General features: G+C 48.4%; 1 protein-coding gene across 4 annotated transcripts in view; it reads right to left on the reverse strand.

The window, feature by feature from the left end:
• The window catches only part of SRD5A1 (steroid 5 alpha-reductase 1), a 41,254-nt gene that overhangs the window by 11,843 nt on the left and 8,309 nt on the right, over positions 1 to 21,102 (reverse strand). For all 4 annotated transcript variants that reach the window (XM_044932639.2, XM_044932640.2, XM_044932641.2 and 1 more), the window contains one exon: positions 1,538 to 1,704. In XM_044932639.2, the coding sequence (XP_044788574.1) occupies positions 1,538 to 1,704 (167 nt within the window). The remainder of the gene's footprint in view (positions 1 to 1,537; positions 1,705 to 21,102) is intronic.

Raw genomic sequence — 21,102 nt, forward strand, 5'->3', positions numbered from 1 at the left:
GAGTTTCAACGCTAGGTTTTCTCTATTATGACCAATTCATAGATGTGGAGGGAAAAAAATGGAGAAATGGAGGGTCACTTTATTTTTTAATTTGTTTCTAGCTGTGCTAGGCCCTCACTCCTGCACGTGGCTTTCCCTGGTCGCGAGGAGCGGGGGCGACTCTCCAGGTGCGGTGCTCCGGCTCCTCACTGTGATGGCTTCTCCTGGTGCAGACCACGGTCTCTAGGACACACCAGCTTAGCTGGTCTCAGGCAAGTGAAATCTTCCCAGATTAGGGATCATACTTATGGCCCCTGCATTGCCAGGTGGATTCTTAACCACTGGACCACCAGGGAAGTCCTAAGGTTACTTTGTATAGTTTAAAGGGCTTCAGGGCAATTTGAAAAGTTGATGGACTCCTAGGAGCTGCCCATGTGCGTGTGTGTGTGCTCAGTAGCTCCGTGGTGTCCAACTTATTGCAACTCCCTGAATGGGACTCTCCCCCCTCCCCTCCCCGCCAGGCTCCTCTCTCCATGGAATTTTCCAGGCAAGAATACTGGAGCAGGTAGCCATTTCCCTCTCCAGGGGATCTTCCTGACCCAGGGATTGAACCCACGTCTCTGGCATGGGTAGGCAGATTCTTTACCACTGCACCACCCGGGAAGCCCACTAGCTACCTTGGGAGAAAGCTGTAACTGAACGTGCTAGAATTTCTAAACATTAGGAGGGTAAGCATATAGAAATTTCCTTATAGACAAGAGCCCCCAAATTACATATTTTTAACATCCTTGCAAATATTTTTGATGACTTTTTTTACCTTTTTTGTTTTTAGAAATTGAAAGGTTATAATTAGAACCAGAAAATGTACTAGGAAAGTCAAAGTGTTAGTTGCTCAGTTGTGTCTGACTCTGCGACCCCAAGGACTGTGGTCCGCCAGGGCCTCTGTCCATGGGATTCTCCAGGCAAGAATACTAGAACAGATTGCCATTCCCCCCTCCAGGGAGTCTTCCTGACCCTGGGATGGAACCCGGGTCGCCTGCATTGTGGGAAGATTCGTTACCGTCTGAGCCACCACCAGGGAAGCCTGGAAAATGTGCTACTTTATATTAATTGAAAAAAAAAAAAATTTCAAAAACCTCATAAACCTCAGAGTGTATAGTCTAACTGCCTCGCTGAAGATGACTGACTTTCTCTTGCTTTCCAGAACAAACTGTAGGAGGTTTGATGACAGTCTTAGATTACACGGCCCGTTAGTGCCCAAGAGGCCTCAGTCTCGGTCCCTTGCTCAGTCTGCTGCAGCTTGTTGCTATTTTTAGGTCACCTTAAGAACAGGTATCTGTGCTTTAGGCGCTCGAGTGAGCGAGGGAGCAGGGCGCCTGCGTCACGGGGACAGCCTGACCCTCCATCCCGCCAGCGCTCAGCCCCTTGGCCTAGGTCAAGGGGCCTTTGCAGACTCTCTGTTTTCTCAAGACGCGTGTGCTTTCTAACTGGACCCTACCGGAAGGTGAACACCGAGCTGAAGGTCACAGGGATGGGAGGTGTCACTGAGGACACTCACCTGTTAGAAACCGGGGGTCGCTGAGCCAGTCGTCCGCGTACACTGCGTACTGACTCAGGTACCTGCTCTGCAGGTAGCCGTTATAGGTGCAGAAGATGAATGCCAACAGGAAGGCATACAGCGGCATGGGCTTCCCTCCTCGGATCAGAAATGGGAAAACCAAGGTCCTTCAGAGACAAGAAATATATATTTTTTAAAGCAACAATGATAAAGAATCTAATGTCTGCAATTCTCCTTTAATGTCTTAGACTTTTTTTTTTTCTTTTTAAGCATGAAGATTTTCTTTATTTTCTTCTTGCAGCAACGATTAGATATTTCCTCAACTGGCTCTTGGGCTTCCATGGTGGCTCAGACGGTGAAGAATCTACCTGCAATGCAGGAGACCAGGGTTCGATCCCTGGCTCAGGAAGATCCCCTGGAGGAGGGCATAGCAACCCACTCCAGTACTCTTGCCTGGAGAATCCCATGGACAGAGGAGCCTGGCAGGCTACAGTCCATGGGGTCGCAAACAGTGGGACATGACTGAGCACCTTTCACTTACTGGCTATTCTATTACTATTATCTCTAATTGTCCCAGATGTCTTGCAGAGTTTTCCAACTAGAGGAGCTCAACACCGAATTACAGGTGTGCCGGAGCGGTGCTGCCTTAGCCCCCCAGCTGATCGGGGCAGGATCTGGGGGGGGCCAGAGCTCCGGAACAGCTATGTCTTCCCAGGGAGTCTTCTTGTCAGATTATCCCACTATATGCTAAAGATGTGTCATGTACCTTGTGTGCTATAATGAGAAACAGATTGAGAAGCTCTGCTCTAAATGCCTTGGATTTTTAATCTTGATTTTTATATAAAAGCCATTCTTAGGAATACTTGCACAGATGTACTATATCTGTTGAAAGCAGAATTTCTAGTTAAAGAATTAACTGTGTTTTAATAATGTACACCACTGTGCAAAAATTCAGGGTTCTAGTTATACAGAGTGTGAAACAGACGCACGGAATGAGAGAGAATGGAAGGTCCCATCCTCCTAACACCGGTGACTCAGTCTGGTCCAAGGTGTTTGAATTTGGGGGCCACCAGTACATTATCTGTCACCATGGTGATGGCTGTCATGTCCCTAGTGCCCACCATGGGCAAGGCCTCCCAGCTACCTGCACAGACTCACTGTTGCCACACCTGACAGAGGACACAGTTCAGACTCAGAGTGCTCCAGTCATCTGCTTAAGGTCAAGGGCTGGTGAGTGGCTGAGTTTAAGTATACTTTGGCCACCTGATGCGAAGGGCTGACTCACTGGAAAAGACGGTGATGCTGGGAAAAGATTGAGGGTGGGAAGAGAAGGGGAGGACGAGATGGTTGGATAGTATCACTGACTCAGTGGACATGAGTCTGAGCAAGCTCAGGGAGATAGTGAAGGACAGGAAGCCTGGCGTGCTGCAGTCCATGGGGTCATAAAGAGTCAGACGTGACTTACTGACTGAACAACAATGTTAGGGTTGCTCAGTCCCGTCTGACTCTTTGTGATCCCATGGGCTGCAGCCCGCCAGGCTCCTCTGTCCGTGGGATTCTCCAGGCAGGAATGCTGGAGTGGGTTGCCATTTCCTTCTCCAGAGGACCTTCCCGACGCAGGGGTGGAGCCCGGGTCTCCTGCACTGCAGGTGGATCCCGTGCTCTCTGGTTGTACAGCCTGGTTTAGGTGGACACTGTTGCTTAGCTGCTCAGTTGTGTCCGAGTCTTTGCAACCCCGTGGACTGCAGCCCAGCAGGCTCTTCTGTCCATAGCATTTCCCAGACAAGAATACTGGAGTGGGTTGCCATTTCCTTCTCCAGGGGATCTTCCCTTCCCAGGGATCGAACACTTGTCTTCTGTGCCTCCTGCATGGGCAAGAGGATTCTTTACCACTGCGCCACCTGGGAAGCCCTTAGTGCACATCAGTAGAAGTTTAAAGACAGAAATTAAAAGGACAAGAAACTAGAAATGTAGGAAAAATACGGATGTAAACTTTATGTTGTGTGTGAATTTTCTCTTTAAAATCAATACGTCATATATTTAAAAGGGGGTCATCACTACATAGCCTATAGCCTTTAAGAGGATAATAAGAAACGATTTCAACAGCTTTATGCCAACAAATTTGACAACATGGATGAAGCAGACAAAATTCTTAAAAGACAAAGGTGACCAAAACTGACCAAAGAAGAAAGTGACAACTTTAATCCCTCTATCAAGGAAAAAGAATTCAGATGCAAGGAATTCTAGAAAAGCCAAAACTAGAGTCAGGGGAAGGGATCAGCAGCAAAGAAGCACAAAGGACATGTATGGGGACACGACGTCCTGTATCTCTGGATTGTGGTGATGACCACACAACCTGATCCAATCACCAAAACTGATCAAATCAAAGTTGATTTACGTAAATGACAGCTTAAAACGGGACATGTGCACACTTATAGTTTCCGTTTTGGCCATCTGCTCCAGGGTAAAAACACAAACGACTGTTAACAGTAAGAGCACAATAACAGTACTGCGAAGTCACATCCTCAAGGCATTCTCTCCCAAATAGTTTCACTCAGCATCCCGGGAGAGCTTTCCCAGGAATCACAAGCAGGTTCTCATCTTGTTCAGCCACTTCCCGCAGAGACCTTGTGTAAGTTTAGGGCAAAGCACGAGCTGGACGGGAAGCGTCCATCAGGCGATGACACCACGAGCAGGGCGGCTGTTTGCCTGGGAGCCACAGGGCCGGCAGCTCAGCCGCGCCCTGCGACCCCACAGCCAGCAGCACGCCAGGCCTCCCCGTCCGTCACCAACTCCCGGAGCCACTCAAACTCACGTCCACTGAGTCAGTGATGCCGTCCAACCACCTCGTCCTCTGTCGCCCCCTTCACAAGCCCCTCAAAAAGAACAGGGAGGGACTTTCCTGGTGGCCCAGCGGTAACAACTCCACGTTTCCAACGCAGGGGGGTACAGGTTCGCTCCCTGGGTGGGAAGAATCCACACGCTGTGTCCCAAGGTACATGTGTGCTCAACGGTGTCCAGCTCTTTTTGACGCTCTCTGCAGGCTCCTCTGGGAGAAGGCAATGGCACCCCACTCCAGTACTCTTGCCTGGAAAACCCCATGGACAGAGGAGCCTGGTAGGCTGCAGTCCATGGGGTCGCGAAGAGTCGGACATGACTGAGTGACTTCACTTTCACTTTCATGCATTGGAGAAGGAGATGGCACCCCACTCCAGTGTTCTTGCCTGGAGAATCCCAGGGACGGGGGAGCCTGGTGGGCTGCCGTCTATGGGGTCGCACAGAGTCGGACACGACTGAAGCGACTTAGCAGCAGCAGCAGCAGCAGGCTCCTCTGTCCATGGAATTCTCCAGGCAAGAAGGCTGGAGCGGGCTGCCATTTCCTCCTCAGGGAATCTTCCCATCCCAAGGCTCAAACCCACATCTCCTGCATTTGCAGGCAGATTCTTTACCGCTGAGCCACGGGGGAAGCCCACGTGCTGTGTGGTACACAAAAAGAATAGCCATTTCTCTCTGCGTCGGGGAACCACGGCTCCTACCTGGGCAGACAGCTGGTACAAGTTGACTGGCACTGGGATGCAGGCTAATGCAAACAGCGACACTGCAAGACCAGGGCTCGGTCTTGACTGGGGGTCCCGGCACCGGCTCCCTCAGAAACAGGCAGGGGTTCTGAGGGGTTGCGACCGGGCACTGTTGCCATGGCGCCTTTCTGCTCCCCCTGGATTCTCAGCCGGGGCCGAGGGCCCTGTGCTAGAGCCAGAGGAAGCAGCTGATGACAAGACAGACCGGTTCTCAGCCTGTCCCTGAGTGCCCAGACTTGAGAAGCACCAGGAATAAGCGATCTCATTCCCCAAGTCAGCTCAGGGGATTCCCGAGCTTTGGGAAAGCAGGAAGCGGACAGTATGGTGAGAAAGTTGGGGGAAAAAAACTTCTCAGGAAGCTACGGTCTCAAGGAATTTTCCAGGAAGGAAACTGCAGGACCAACTGAGAAAGTGTTAGAATTCCAAGTTTGGAGAAACATGGAGGGAAGAAAAGTGAGCAGGAAATAAGACTGGTGGGGGATGCAGGGGGTGTGGGCTGGGTTTAGAAACATGCCTGCAGAGTGCTCAGGTCCTGAGAGTCTGGGATGGCTGACCTGAGCAGAATCCACACAGAGTTCAACACGGGCTAACAGGGATGCACGATCCGAAGTGGAGGAAAAAAACCCAGGAAGCTCAGAGTAGAAAAACCAGGTCCTAAAAAGTGGTTGAGAAGGAAATGGCAACTGACTCCAGTGTTCTTGCCTGGAGAATCCCAGGGATGGCGGAGCCTGCTGGGCTGCCGTCTATGGGGTCGCACAGAGTCGGACACAACTGAAGCAACTTAGCGGCGCAGCAAAAGGTGGCTGAAGGGGCCTTCCCTGGCAGTCCAATTGTTAAGACTTCACCTTCCACTGCAGGGGGCATGGGTTCAATCCCCGGGTAGGGGACTAAAATCTCGCATGCGGCATGGTAAGGCCAAAAAAAAAAAAAAAAACAAAAAAAACAACTACAGTTGAAGGCAAATTTCTAGGCTAGTCGCCACACATCTCTAGGTTATAGACGTATGTAGTGCTGAAGCGCCAAGTCTGAGGAAATGCTGCGGAGGTGGAGACCTCTGTAACTTTCTGTAACCTGAAGATTTCTCCCCTCTGGTTTCCACTTCTGCATGGGCAAACACTGGCTGTGAGTGTGTTAGCTCTCAGCTGTGTCTGACTCTTTCCGATCCCACGGACTATAGCCCACCAGGCTCCTCTGTCCATGGGATTCTCCAGGCAAGAATACTAGAGTAGGTGGCTATTTCCTTCTCCAGGGGATCTCCCCGACCCAGGGACCGAACCCTGGTCTCCTGCACTGGAGGCGGACGCTTTACCGTCTGAGCTACTGGCTGGCACGCCATAAAGGTGGAGCCCAAAGCTGCCTCGTTTTGCCTTTCTGACCGTTCTCCTGGGTCACTAACGTTCTGTGACACCAGTGTGAGTATGGATCAGGTGCCGGCAAACACAGCCGCCGGGCCGAGGCCAGACCACCATCCGCTGTCTACAGCTTGGGAGCTAAGAACGCTTTTTACATTTGTAAATAGTGTGTGTGTTGGGTGGGCGGTGGGGGCCGGGGGGGGGATCAAAAGACTATTCCATGACACATGAAAATCGTACAAAATTCAGATTTCAGTGTCCGTGAATAAAGCTGTCCTGGAAGGCGGCCACGGGCCTCTGTTAACGTCTCGCCTGGAGGGAGTTCGGGGCGCGACAGGCCATGCGAGTGGCGATCTCATCTTTGCGCAGGGCTCGCTGAGCTCGGTGTTGTCCAGAGTTGCCGGGATCTGCGAGCCCGCCCACCGCGTCAGAACGAGGAAAGTGGTTGGGCAATTCGCGCTTTGATGCTAAGTGGAGCGTGGGCTGTTTTGTTACAGCGTGCACGTGCGTGCTCAGCTGTGTCCGACTCTGTGCGACCCCACGGACTGTGTAGCCCTGCCAGGCTCCTCTGGCCGAGGGATTCTCCAGGCGAGAATACTGGAGTGGGTTGCCATGACCTCCTCCAAGGGACCTTCCTGACCCAGGGAATCAGCCCTGACTCCAGCATCTTCTGCGTTGGAAGGTGGATTCTTTACCACTGAGCCACCTGGGAAACCCCTTTGAGAACTTCACCAGCTGGCAAAGCATCCCTGGAGCTCACTTCCAGCACAGCTGTGGCAGACTCTAACGGAGGCCCCCACTGCCAGGCTCGGTGTGGCAGACTCTAACAGAGGCCCCCACTGCCAGGCTCGGCGGTCATCACAGTGTCCCCAACTCATGGGAAAGCGGCGGTCAGGAAAATCCGAGAGTTTAAAACAGCACCCCAGGACAGAACTTCTTTTAAAAAAATGGATCAAAATGAGGCTACAGCCTCAGGAAGCTACCAAGCAGTTCAGTTTGCTAGCCTAGCATGGAAAACCATGTAGACTGATGGTGAGTCAATTAATTGTAGGAGCCAAAGAAACACATCCAGGGAATATAATCTTGTATAACAGGATTATTAGCCTTTTGGGAAGAAGAGTGGCTTGGGGAGTTAGGACACCAGGAGTGACACTTGATAGTTAAAAATGTAGGGAGAAGGCGGCGCAAGCAGGCATCCTTGGTGCCTGGTAAGTCCATGGGCGTCACTGCGATGGCTCAGCTGTTTATTCCAGGGGTTGGTGCGAGGCTGGAGTGGCTGAGGGCTCAGGCTCTCTAAACCTGGGGCCCTCCACCCCCAGGGAATGGACCAGTGTTGGTCCACGGCCTGTTAGGAACCAGGCTGCAAAGCAGGAGGTAAGCGAGTGACGCTTCATCTGTATTTTACAGCTGTTCCCCCATTAACTCACTTTACAGTCTGAGCTCTACCTCCTGTTAGATCACTGGTGCCTTTGCTGCTGCTGCTGCTGCTAAGTCACTTTAGTCATGTCCGACTCTGTGCGACCCCATAGACAGCAGCCCACCAGGCTCTCCCGTCCCTGGGATTCTCCAGGCAAGAACACTGGAGTGGGCTGCCATTTCCTTCTCCAATACATGAAAGTGAAAAGTGAAAGTCAAGTCATGGCTGAGTCTTCATGATCCCATGGACTTCAGCCTACCAGGCTCCTCCGTCCATGGGATTTCCCAGGCAAGAGTACATGTCCAGTACATGGAGTGGGGTGCCATTGCCTTCTCCGCAGCGGTGCCTTTAGATTCTCATAATAGCTTGACCCCTACTGTGCTTGAATCATCCCGGTCTGCCAAGAAACCGTCCTTCGTGGAACTGGTCCATGATGCTGAAAAGGCTGGGGTAGGCTGCTGTATACAGTCTGTGGGGAACAACTAAAGGTGAGGCTACTTCCAAAGAAGTTGAGCAACCAACTGGCTCAGTACAGTGCAATCTACGGTGGAATCTGCTGAGATGTTGTAACTCATGGTGGTAAAAATGCGTGCGATAGACAAGGTACAAATTTACAAAGCTTGTGAAACTTGAAGGCCTTTAAGCCATCTCTTACACCAGCTTCCCTGGTGGCTCAGACAGTAAAGAATCTGCGTGCAACATGGGAGACCCGGATTTGATCCCTGGCTTGGGAAGATCCCCTGAAGAAGTGACTGACAACCCACTCCAGTATTCCTGCCTGGAGAATCCCATGGACGGAGGAGCCTGGTGGGCTACAGTCCATGGGGTCACAAAGAGTCGGACACAGTTGGGCAACCAACACTTTCACTTTCTTATGCCACCAATTTGTTGTTGTTATTGTTGTTTAGTCACTAAGTCATGTCTGACTGTCCGTGGCCCCATGGACTGCAGCCTGCCAGGCTCCTCTGTCCGTGCGATTTCCTAGGCAAGAATACTGGAGTGGGTGGCCATTTCCTTCTCCAGAGGACCTTCCCCACCCAGGGATCGATCCCTCACCTGCATTGCTAGTGGATTCTTTACCACTGAGCCTCCAGGGAAGCCACGAGTTAAATTTTATTCCCCAGCAACAACAAAAAAGAATCCCATTCTTCTCATTACACCTCTATTACCAAAACTGCATTGAGGTGTTATTATATTTTGAATTCTCTCGACACAATTTCTGTGAACGTCTGTTTCCTCTTATCAATTCCAACACCAAGGATCTTCCTTTGCCCTTTGGGCCAGAAAGCTGGGCAGACACACTTGGCCCTTTCCAGGGAAGTTCATAGTCCTTAGTCCAGATCACAACAGCAGATCTAATCTGGACATGTTAACTGGGTGTTCTTAGAAAGCACTCTTGCCTGTGGCCCCAGCACTCGGGTTTCGGACAGCCACTGCGGTCCGGGGCTGGCCGGTGGCCGGTGGGGACTGCACACACCTGCCCTGTTCCCCGGATGGCCTGGAAGGGTGCCCTGACCCCTATGCCTGTGGGAGCCGGTCACAAACGACCTGGGGAGGGGATTTCTCTCTCTTTGGTCTCACGTGAGATGTCAGGAAAGGGGCCAGGACTGGAGACAGGGCCTTAGGCTGACACAGGTCTCTGTTGCTCTCTGTCCTTGGAGGGCTCAGCGGGGACCCTGATGTCCACAAAACCAGGAGGTTGGAACAAACTGTCCCAAGCAATGCCACCCAGGACCACAGACCTCCAGCAGGGAGCTGAGATCGTCCTCCCCACCCTCTCCTTCCCCAGAGGCTGAGAACAACCCCGGGACTGGCCGCCCTGGCTCACAGGCCGAGGCCCAGGTCTTCAGCGGCTGGACACTCAGATGCGACACGCCTTCCAGAGGGGAGCGCCGTGCCCACTCCTGGCATCTTCTGGGTGGTATTTCTCCTTCTGGGTTATTTCCTTTTCCTTGGAAAGCCATGCAGCTGCTGTGAGCAGCGTTTTCCTTTGCCTTGGGCCAAAGGGGCAGCCTCTGGACACAGCTTTTCCTGAACCTCCCTCCAGACTTTGGAGGGACAAGAGCAGCTCAAAGTTGGCGGTGACCCCAGCTGTTTATCCAGGGGAAGGTCCAGGCTCAGACAGGAGGGGAGGTGGGCACCTCTGCTGGGCAGACACAGCTCCTGCCAGGAGCCAGGTCTGGAACCTAGGTCCCCTCGTTATGGAGCGTGTTTGTGTTCAAACAATCTCACACACCACCTCACTCTCACCATTGCCTTTGGGACACGAACAGTACCCCTCCTGGAAAACAGGTGTAAGTCAGAGACTGAAAATTCCTTAGCACAGAAATCATCTCTTGAGAAACCATGAAGCGCATCTTTGGAGAAACCAGGGTATAAAGCCATTTCCTCTTCTGCATACACAACCGCCAGGTCCTGAGGAGCTGGGAAGAAATCCTGTTTCCTGAATTATCAGGAGGGGTGTGGGATTAAACCTGACACTTCGTTCCTCATTGTGTTACAGCTTGCTCATTTTCTTTCTGTTCCTTGTCAAGAAAGAATATGGCCTTTCCATAAAGTTGGTGTTTGTAAGGCAATCAGGAACACGGGCGTGCTTGATGACCAGGTAAACCTAAATCTCTGAGATGCTGGAATCTCCGTGGTGCTTTGATGGCTTGAGGCAGCTTGCAGTCCACCTCCTTTTGGGGGTGAGTTTACACACTTAGACAGCAGAAGAGGAGTTCTCATAGTTTCTGACAGAATGGTCTCCATAATCCCTAATCCTACAGATGCCTTTTTTAACATGTCAGAACCATTACTCTTAACCTGATGAAAAGATGAGGACCAGAGGCTCAAGGGAACACGGCGGACCTCTCTCCTGGGTGATGATGGAGGGAGACAGCAGGAGGTGGCCCCCTCCATGGCAACATCCCCGGTGTGTCAGCCACCGCATCCCAAGGGGTCAGCCAGGAGCAGGACCAGGCAGGGCTGTCTCTGTCTACTCATGCCGCAGCACATTAGGCTTTAGAAGTCATCTTTATTTCTTTATATTTCTACTAAGCTAGGACAGTACTTATGTGAATTGATGGAAGTGGGATATAAGATTTTGTGTGCTTATATATCCGTGTTGTTATCGTGACTACTTGAGAAAAAATGATCCAAAACTTATAAAAAAACAATAAAGGAGGGACTTCCCTGGTGACCCAGTGACTAAGACCTCACTTTCTAATGCAAAGGGTGCAGGTTCGATCCCTGGTGGGGGAACTAAGATCCCACATGCCTTGGGGCCAAGAAACCCAAAACATAAAACAGAAGAGATAGTGTAGCAAACTCAACAAAGACTTAAAATAAAATGGTCTATATTTAAAAAAAAAAACAGTGACGGGGATGGGAAAGAGATATTTCAAAATACTATCAGTGTTATCTGAGGGGTGGAATTCTAGGTGGGTTTATTTTTGTTTCCTTAAATTCTTCCGCACTTTATATAAGTTTTCTATAAGGAGCATGTGTCTCAACTACAGGTTCTTCTGCACACAATACGTAGACGTGTATTTTAAGCCCTGATCCCTAATACATTCAGAAGAGACCTGATGAGTGACAAGGAGAAATCTGATTTCTTGGAACCTGAAAGACTCAGGCAAAATCAAAGGCAGCAGTGGAGACACAGATATAGAGAACAGAATTACAGACGGGACGGGGGTGGGGGCAGGAGAGGGCGGGCTGCGTGCAGAGAGTAACGCGGATACATGTACACTGCCATGTGTAAAATACACAGCCTATGGGAACTTGCTGTGTGACTCAGGGAACTCAAACTGGGGTCTGTGACAACCAAGAGGGGTGGGATGCGGAGAGGTGGGAGGGAGGTTCAAGGAGGAGGGGACATATGCTACCCACGGCTGATTCATGCTGATGTTTGGTAGAAACCAACACAATATCATTGAAACCAACAGCTCATATAAAGAAAGCTGAGCGCTGAAGAATTGATGCTTTTGAACTGTGGTGTTGGAGAAGACTCTTGAGAGCCCCTTGAACTGCAAGGAGATCCAACCAGTCCATCCTAAAGGAGATCAGTCCTGAGAATTCATTGGAAGGACTGATGCAGAAGCTGAAACTCTAATACTTTTGCTACCTGATGTTGAAGAACTGACTCATTGGAAAAGACCCTGATGCTGGGAAAGATTGAAGGCGGGAGGAGAAGGGGACGACAGAGGATGAGATGGCTGGATGGCATCACCAACTCAATGGACATGGGTTTGGGTAAACTCTGGGAGTTGGTGATGGATAGGAAAGTGTGGCATGCTGCAGTCCATGGGGTCGCAAGGAGTCAGACATGACTGAGCGACTGAACTGAACCGTGGCTCAGCTGGTAAAGAGTCCCCCTGCAATGTAGGAGACCTGGGTTCGATCCCTGGGTTGGGAAGATCCCCCGGAGAAGGGAAAGGCTCCAGTATTCTGGCCTGGAGAGTTCATGGGGTTGCAAAAAGTCGGATAGGACTGAATGACTTAAATTAAAAAAAGATCCTAAAAAAAGACAGAGGAGCCTGTGGGCTACAGTCCATAGGGTCACAAAGACTCAGACATGACTGAGTAACTAAGCATGCATGCAAGAACAAGGCATGTATAACATGAGAACACAGCAGAAAACTGGAGAACAAGAAGGGCACACCACATCCTCGGCCTTTGCCATGTGGAAAACTTTTATGCCAAAGTACAGAGTGACTGGTTTGATCTCCTTGCAATCCAAGGGACTCTCAGGCGTCCTCTCCAATACCACAGTTCAAAAGCATCAATTCTTAAGTGCTCAGCGTTCTTTATGGTCCAACTCCCACATCCCTAAGTGACTACTGGAAAAACCATAGCTTTGACTATATGAACATTTTGTTGACCAAGTGACATCTCTGCTTTTTAATATGCTGTCTAGGTTTGTCATAGCTTTCCTTCCAAGGAGCAGGTGTCTTTTAATTTCATGGCTACAGTCCCCATCCACAGTGACTTTGGAGCCCAAGAAAAGATTTGTCACTGTGTCCCCTTTTCTCCATCTATTTGCCACGAAGTGATGGGACCAGATGCCATGATCTTAGTTTTTTGAATGTTGAGTTTTAAGCTAGCTTTTTCACTTTCCTCTTTCACCCACATCAAGAGGCTCTTTAGTTCCTCTTCACTTTCTGCTACTAGAAAACTCATACTATCTGTTATTAAAAGCAGCATTTCAAGAAAACTTCGAAGAAGCCAAATCCAGTCTTGGCCCAGCCTGCTTCCCTGGTGGCTCAGAGGTTAAAGCGTCTGCCTGCAATGCAGAAGACCTGGGTTCGATCCCTGGGTCAGGAAGATCCCCTGGAGAAGGAAATGGCAACCCACTCCAGTATTCTTGCCTGGAGAATCTCATGGATGGAGGAGCCTGGTGGGCTACAGTCCATGGGGTTGCAAAGAGTTGGACATGACTGAGCAACTTCACTTTCACTTTTCACAGAGTGACTGACAGTACAGTATTCTTTGTGTTTGCAGCCTCAGCTTGAAAGGGCAAAATCCTTGTTTAAGTATGTAGCTTTATCGCAGTTTAATCACTGTAATCACTAAATTCCTTTCTTTTTACAGAAGGAAGGATAAGCAAAAGGAACTGATCCAAATCTAGAAGTGCTGTAGATTACAGTGATGTCAGATTGTTGAGAAAGAAGTGAAACCAATAATTATTAAAATTAACAACAATTCTCATTTAAACATTTGAAAATGGTTAGATCTGCCATTTCCTAGTAAGTAGATAAGTAGATGCATGCTCAGTCATGTCTGACTTTATGGCCCGTGGACCGTAGCCCAGCAGGCTCCCCTGTTCGTGGGATCCTCCAGGCAAGAATACTGGAGTGGGTTGCCATCTACTCCTCCAGGGGATCTTCCTGACCCAGGAATTGAACCTGCGTCTCCAGTATTGCAGGTGGATTTCCCATCACTGAGCCACCGAGGAAGCCCACCATTACCTATTACTGCCAGATCACCCAAGTTGGCTACTTAAGTGTTCCTCAAACTTGGGTTAGTTACCTTATAAGCTGCCCTGGGAGATGATGTCCAATTGCTTCTATTTTGAGGGTCAAATCATTTGCTGAACGATTGCGTTATTTTTTATAGCAAGAAAACTGAACACGAGTCTTCTCCAACACCACAGTTCAAAAGCATCAATTCTTCTGTGCTCAGCTTCCTTTACAGTCCAACTCTCACATCCATACACGACTACTGGAAAAACCATAGCTCTGACTAGACAGATCTTTGTTGGCAAAGTAAAGTCTCTGCTTTTTAACACGCTGTCTTGGTTGATCATAACTTTTCTTTCAAGGAGCAAGCATCTTTTAATTTCATGGCTGCAGTCATCATCTGCAGTGATTTTGGAGCCCAGAAAAATAAAGTCTCTCACTATTTCCCCATCTATTTACCATGAAGTAATGGGATCAGATGCCATAATCTTAGTTTCTGAATGTTGAGTTTTATGCCAACTTTTTCACTCCCTTCTTTCACTTGCATCAAGAGGCTCTTTAGTTCTTCTTCACTTTCTGCCATAAAGGTAGTGTCATCTGCATATCTGAGGTTATTGATATTTCTCCCAGCAATCTTGATTCCAGCTTGTGCTTCATCCAGTCCAGCATTTCTCATGATGTATTTTGCATATAAATTAAATAAGCAGGGTGACAATATACAGCCTTGATGTACTCCTTTCCCTATTTGGAACCAGTCTATTGTTCCATGGCCAGTTCTAACTGTTGCTTCCTGACCTGCGTATAGATTTCTCAGGAGGTAGGTCAGGTATCTGGTATTCCCATTGCTTTAAGAATTTTCCACAGTTTGTTGTGATCCACACAGTCAGTTGTGATACACACTGACTGCTTTGGAGCAGTCAGTAGGACAGTAGATGTTCTTCTGGTACTCTCTTGTTTTTTCGATGATCCAACAGATGTTGGCAATTTGATCTCTGGTTCCTCTGCCTTTTCTAAATCCAGCTTGAACATCTGGAAGTTCACGGTTCATGTACTATTGAAGCCTTGCTTGGACAATTTTGAGCATTACTTTGCTAGCATGTGAGATGAGTGCAGTTGTGCAGTAGTTTGAGCATTCTTTGACATTGCCTTTGTTTAGGATTGGAATGAAAATGGACCTTTTTCAGTCCTGTGGCTACTGCTGAGTTTTCCAAATTTGCTGGCATATTGCGTGGAGCACTTTTCACAGCATCATCTTTTAGGATTTGAAATAGCTCAACTGAAATTCCATCACCTCTACTAGCTTTGTTTGTAGTGATGCTTCCTATGGCCCACTTGACTTTGCATTCAAGATGTCTGGCTCTAGGTGAGTGACCACCCCATTATGATTATCTGGGTCTTGAAGATCTCTTGTATGGTTCTTCTGTGTATTCTTGCCACCTCTTCTTAATATCTTCTGCTTCTGTTAGGTCTATACCATTTCTGTCCTTTATTGTGCCCATCTTTGTATGAAATGTTCCCTTGGTATCTCTAATTTTCTTGAAGAGGTCTCTAGTCTTTCCCATTTTATTGCTTTCTTCTATTTCTTTGCATTGATCACTGAGGAAGGCTTTCTTATCTCTCCTGGCTATTCTTTGGAACTCTGCATTCAAATGGGTATATCTTTCCTTCTCTCCTTTGCCTTTTGCTTCTCTTCTTTTCATAGCTGTTTGTAAGGCCTCCTCAGACAACCATTTTGCCTTTTTGCATGTCTTTTTCTTGGGAATGGTCTTGATCACTGCCTCCTGTACAATGTCATGAACCTCTGTCCATAGTTCCTCAGGCACTCTGTCTATCAGATCTAATCCTTCGAATCTATTTGTCACTTCCACTGCATTAAGGGAAAAGCTTGTACACAACAGGACCCAAGAGAAAGGAACAGTGACCCCACAAGAGACTGACCCAGACTTTGCAGGAGTCTCTGGCGGAGGCGTGGGTCGGCGGCGGCCTGCTGCAGGGCTGGGGGCGCTGAGTGCAGCAGTGCACCATGGGACCTTCTGAAGGAGGTCACCACTGTGTTCATTACCTCCACCATAGTTTGGTCAAAGAACGGAGGGAACACAGCCCCTCCCATCAACACAAAATGGGATTAAAGATTTACTGAGCATGGCCCTGCCCATCAGAACAAGACCCAGTTCCCCCCTCAGTCAGTCTCTCCCATCAGGGAGCTTCCATCACCCTCTTATCCTTCTCCATCAGAGGGCAGACAGACTGAAAACCACAACCACAGGAAGCTAACCAATCTGATCACATGGACCACAGCCTTGTCTAACTCAATGAAGCTAAGCCATGCCCTTTGGGGCCACCCAAGAGGGACAGGTCATGGTGGAAGTTCTGACAAAACGTGGTCCAGTGGAGAAGGGGATGGTAAACCATGAACAGTATGAAAAGCCAAAAAGATAGGACACTGAAAGATGAACTCCCCAGGGTGGTAGGTGCCCAATATGCTGCTGGAGGTCAGTGGAGAAATAACTCCAGAAGGAATGAAGAGACAGAGCCAAAGTGAAAAACAACACCCAGTTGTGGATGTGACTGGTGATAGAAGCAAGATCCGATGCTGTAAAGAGCAACACTGCATAGGAACCTGCAACGTTAGGTCCATGAATCAAGGCAAATTGGAAGTGGTCAAACAGGAGATGGCAGGAGTGAATGTCAACATTTTAGGAATCAGCAAACTAAAATGCACTGCAATGGGTGAATTTAACTCAGATGACCATTATATCTACTACTGTGGGCAAGAACCCCTCAGAAGAAATGGAGTAGCCATCATGGTCAACAAAAGAGTCCGAAATGCAGTACTTGGATGCAATCTCAAAAATGACAGAATGATCTCTGTTCATTTCCAAAGCAAACCATTCAATATCACAGTAATCCAAGTCTATGCCCCAACCAGTAATGCTGAAGAAATTCAAGTTAAATGGTTCTGAAGACCTACAAGATCTTCTAGAACGAACACCCAAAAAAGATGTCCTTTTCATTATAAGGGACTGGAATGCAAAAGTAGGAAGTCAAGAAACACCTGGAGTAACAGGTAAATTTGGCCTTGGAGTAGAGAAGGAAGCAGGGCTAAGGCTAATAGAGTTTTGCCAAGAGAACGCACTAACCATAGCAAACACCCTCTTCCAACAACACAAGAGAAGACTCTACACACGGACATCACCAGATGGCCAATGCTGAAATCGGACTGACTATATTCTTTGCAGCCAAAGATGGAAAAGCTCTATACAGTCAGCAAAAACAAGACTGGGAGCTGACTGTGGCTCAGATCATGAACTTCTTATTGCCAAATTCAGACGGAAATTGAAGAAAGTAGAGAAAACCACTAGACCACTCAGGTATGACCTAATTCAAATCCATTATGATTGTACAGTAGAAGCTGAGCCACAAGGGAAGCCCAAGAATACTGGAGTGGGTAGCCTATCCCTTCTCCAGCAGTTCTTCCCAATCCAGGAATCAAACCCAGGTCTCCTGCGTTGTAAGCAAAGCTATCAGAGAAGTTCATGGGATTATCCAGGTAAGAATCCTAGAACTGGTTGTCATTTCCTTCTCCAAGGGACCTTCCGGACCCAGGGATCAAACCCTTGTCTCCTACGTTCACAGGCGAGTTCTTTACCACTAGCGCCATCTGGGAAGCCCCTTGTGTGTTGAGTGTTAGCTGCTCAGTGTCCGACTCTTTGCGACCCTGTGGACTGTAGCTAACCAGGCTCCTCTGTCCATGGGATTTCTAAGGCCAGAATACTGGAGTGGGTTGCCACTTCCTTCTCCAGTGGATCTTCCCGACCCAGGGATTGAACCCAGGTCTTCCATCTCAGCCACCAGGGAATCCCTGGAAGTCCCTTATGACACATTTAAAAGAGAGGCTGACCAAGGCTTTCCCCAGGTCATTGATGGATTCCAGCAGGAGGGAAGCTGAACCTCAAGCAGGTGACATGCTTTGAGGTGCTACTGTGAGGGATGACAACAGAACCAAGATCCCACGGGGTCACAGACCTGGCTGAGCACATGCCTTGTGGTGGGCGTTTGAGAGTCCGCACTCTGGGACTTGCGGGTGGGGTGCGGAGTGTTTGGCCCCCTTCCTCTGTGGCCTCAGGGTAAAGGTGGTAACTGGGGGCCCCAGTGGCAAATAAACAGCTTTGCGCTCCAGTGGGACTTGGGTTTGTGACTACCGTTACACGGAGGGGCTGATGAAAAAATGATGCAGTGAGTCGCTCCCTGACTGCCCAGTGGGAATCAGTGACACAGGCATCCTGGGTTCGGGTCACACTGAGTCCCTGCTTGGATTGACAGAAAGCAGAACACGAGCTGAGACAGGGTTGAGGGCGCCACCCCAGGACCCCGGCGTGGAGAGGCTCTGAGCAGACCTGATAACCGAAAGTTGCTCATTTCCAGCACACACGTGCCTGGGGTGAGCAGGTGAAAGGTCGCACTCTGCATACAAACAAAACCCAAGGTGATGTGACAGGGTGTGGACAGTGCCCTCTGGACTCAGAGGCCTGAGATCAACAGCTGACCTCCGCGCTGACCCTATGCAAGGGCCGCTGGCACAATGACGCGGTTTGCCACGGATAAAAAAAAATGCCTACAAACATCCTTGTCCATCCCCAGGGGTCAGGGCCTTGGTGTGCTCTGACAGCTGTCCCTGCCTCGTTCCTAGGCAGGCCTGCCCCGCCGTCCCCGGCTCTCCTCCATAGAGGTCCTGTTGATTCTACCTTTGTACTTAGCAAAAGTACAAGAGTTTCTCTCATCCTCACCGACGTCTTCAGAGAACGTCTTGCCTCCATCTACAAGCCCACCAATGAGCAGGGAGTCAGTGGATCCTCGGACAAGGTGTGCTAAAGGAAGATTATAAAAACATGCAGGCAGACACCCCTTCCCACAGACCACGGGAAGCCCCTCCACCTGGCTCTGGTTCTTCACGATGCTAATGCTCCCTTAGGGCAGGGTCAGCCCACAACCCAGCCCAGGGCCTCGGCAGACGGCCACCAAGTTACTCGGGCTTGCATCTCCCGAGCACGTGTCCCAAGTCCCGTGGTTTGTGTTTCTCCCACCACCAGTCTGACTCAGGTTGGGATTCACACATCCCTTCTTACTCAGTCTGGGCTGGCTGGCAGAGCCCCAACAAAGCAGGGGCGACAGACCTCTCCCGACTGGCGGGATGCTTTGGGACAAGCTCTCAGTCCATCGTGCACTCCTGTTCTTGTCCACTTCCTTCCGTAATTAACAGCTTGGGGCTGATCAAACGGAGGCCCCCACTTCCCCAGAGGCACAATCCCTGCTGGGACCAATCGGCCCTTATTATCAGGGCCAAGCTGAGCATACCTGGTCTAAAGTTTGGCTATAAAACTATGATCATAGAAAAACACAATTTTTGACAATGTGCTCACAATATTCTTTAGATTCCAGAGAAAGCTTGATGAACAAAATTATCTAAGAATTCTTGCTATGAGGAAATAATTCCTCCCATACCTTTAGACCAGAGCTCTCTGGATCATTTATCTAGACCATCTCTAATTCCTGAAACCAAAAGAAAAAAAGGGGAACAAAGCCTTTTCAAATCTTACTCCAACCATTTTTACAATTAGTGTGTTTTGTATCGTGATATCTGATTCATAACTAAGTTTGGAAAACATGACTTTGTTATCCATTTATTTGGATAAATGTATGTCTCAGTGTGCATCTTTGTATTTTGGATAATATTGCTGATTGCTGAGATCAGTGTGTAAATGACGTTTAATATTATTGGCTTTGAAAAAAAAAAAGTGGGCATGTACAATTCAAATAATTCTAAATACAAGAGAAATTAACCTAAATGAATTTCATGTTCATGTGAACTTGGAAATATTCAGTATTAAATACCTGATATTAATGTTTGTTTGTTGATCTAAATAATGTAGACATGTGTAAGAGTAATTAGCATTAAGCAGCATATTTTCATTTTACCTAGGTTTAACAGAAGTTAAATATTATTATATGTGTTACAAGTTTGTCAGCAAGGAAATTCTCTCAAGTGAAAAAACTTCTTCAAAATGCAAATGAGATATGAACCTTTAGATAGACTCAAGAATAATTATGCTTCAGGAATGTCTGTCTAAAATAGTCTCTGCAGACTGGGGGTAACTTAAACTTCTAAGGGTTGTACTTAACTAAGTGTTGGAAGTCTATGAATAGCTAAGTCATTTTCCAAATAAAATACGATATTGAAACATTTATTACTAGATAGCATATTGAAAAGCAGAGACATTACTTTGCCAACAAAGGTCTGTCTAGTCAAGGCTATGGTTTTTCCAGTGGTCATGTATGGATGTGAGAGTTGGACTGTGAAGAAAGCTGAGCACCAAAGAATTGATGCTTTTGAACTGTGGTGTTGGAGAAGACTCTTGAGAGTCCCTTGGACTGCAAGGAGATCCAACCAGTCCATTCTGAAGGAGATCAGCCCTGGGATTTCTTTGGAGGGAATGATGCTGAAGCTGAAACTCCAGTACTTTGGCCACCTCAGGTGAAGAGTTGACTCATTGGAAAAGACTCTGATGCTGGGAGGGATTGGGGGCAGGAGGAGAAGGGGATGACAGAGGATGAGATGGCTGGATGGCATCACTGACTCGATGGACGTGAGTCTGAGTGAACTCTGGGAGTTGGTGATGGACAGGGAGGCCTAGTGTGCTGCGATTCATGGGGTCGCAAAGAGTCGGACACAACTGAGCGACTGATGATCTGACTAGGCAAATTCTGTGATAAGCCTTCGGCAAAGTATCTGCCTGCAATGCCGGGGATGCGGGTTTAATCCCTGCGTTGAGAAGATCTCCTGGAGAAGGAAATAGCAACCCACTCCAGTATTCTTGCCTGGAAAATCCCAAGGATGGTGGAATCTGGTAGGCTATAGTCTATGGGGTTGCAGAGAGTCAGACACAACTGAGCAACTTCTTTTTTCTTCTTCCTAGCCCTGAAAGGTTTTATTTTAAAAGTTCAATCTGAGACTCCATAAAAGTCTCAGCAAAGCAAAAAAGTCTATGATCAATTATGGTTATATAAGTCATCAGGCCAAGTTTATTGAGACCAGACCTATATGACAAACAGGTGTTAATTTGGTTATATTCGGTAAAAATGATGGTGATTTTAGGGAGAAAGAGATGTTCCAATGAATGTTAAATCCCAGCTTGTTAATGGAGGTCTGTTTCTACTAAGACTTACTTTCTGGATAGTTCTTTGTTGTTAGGGTGTATTAATGTAAAATTTAATTGAA

This window comes from Bubalus bubalis, chromosome 19, assembly GCF_019923935.1.
Source record: "Bubalus bubalis isolate 160015118507 breed Murrah chromosome 19, NDDB_SH_1, whole genome shotgun sequence".
NCBI lineage: Eukaryota > Metazoa > Chordata > Mammalia > Artiodactyla > Bovidae > Bubalus > Bubalus bubalis.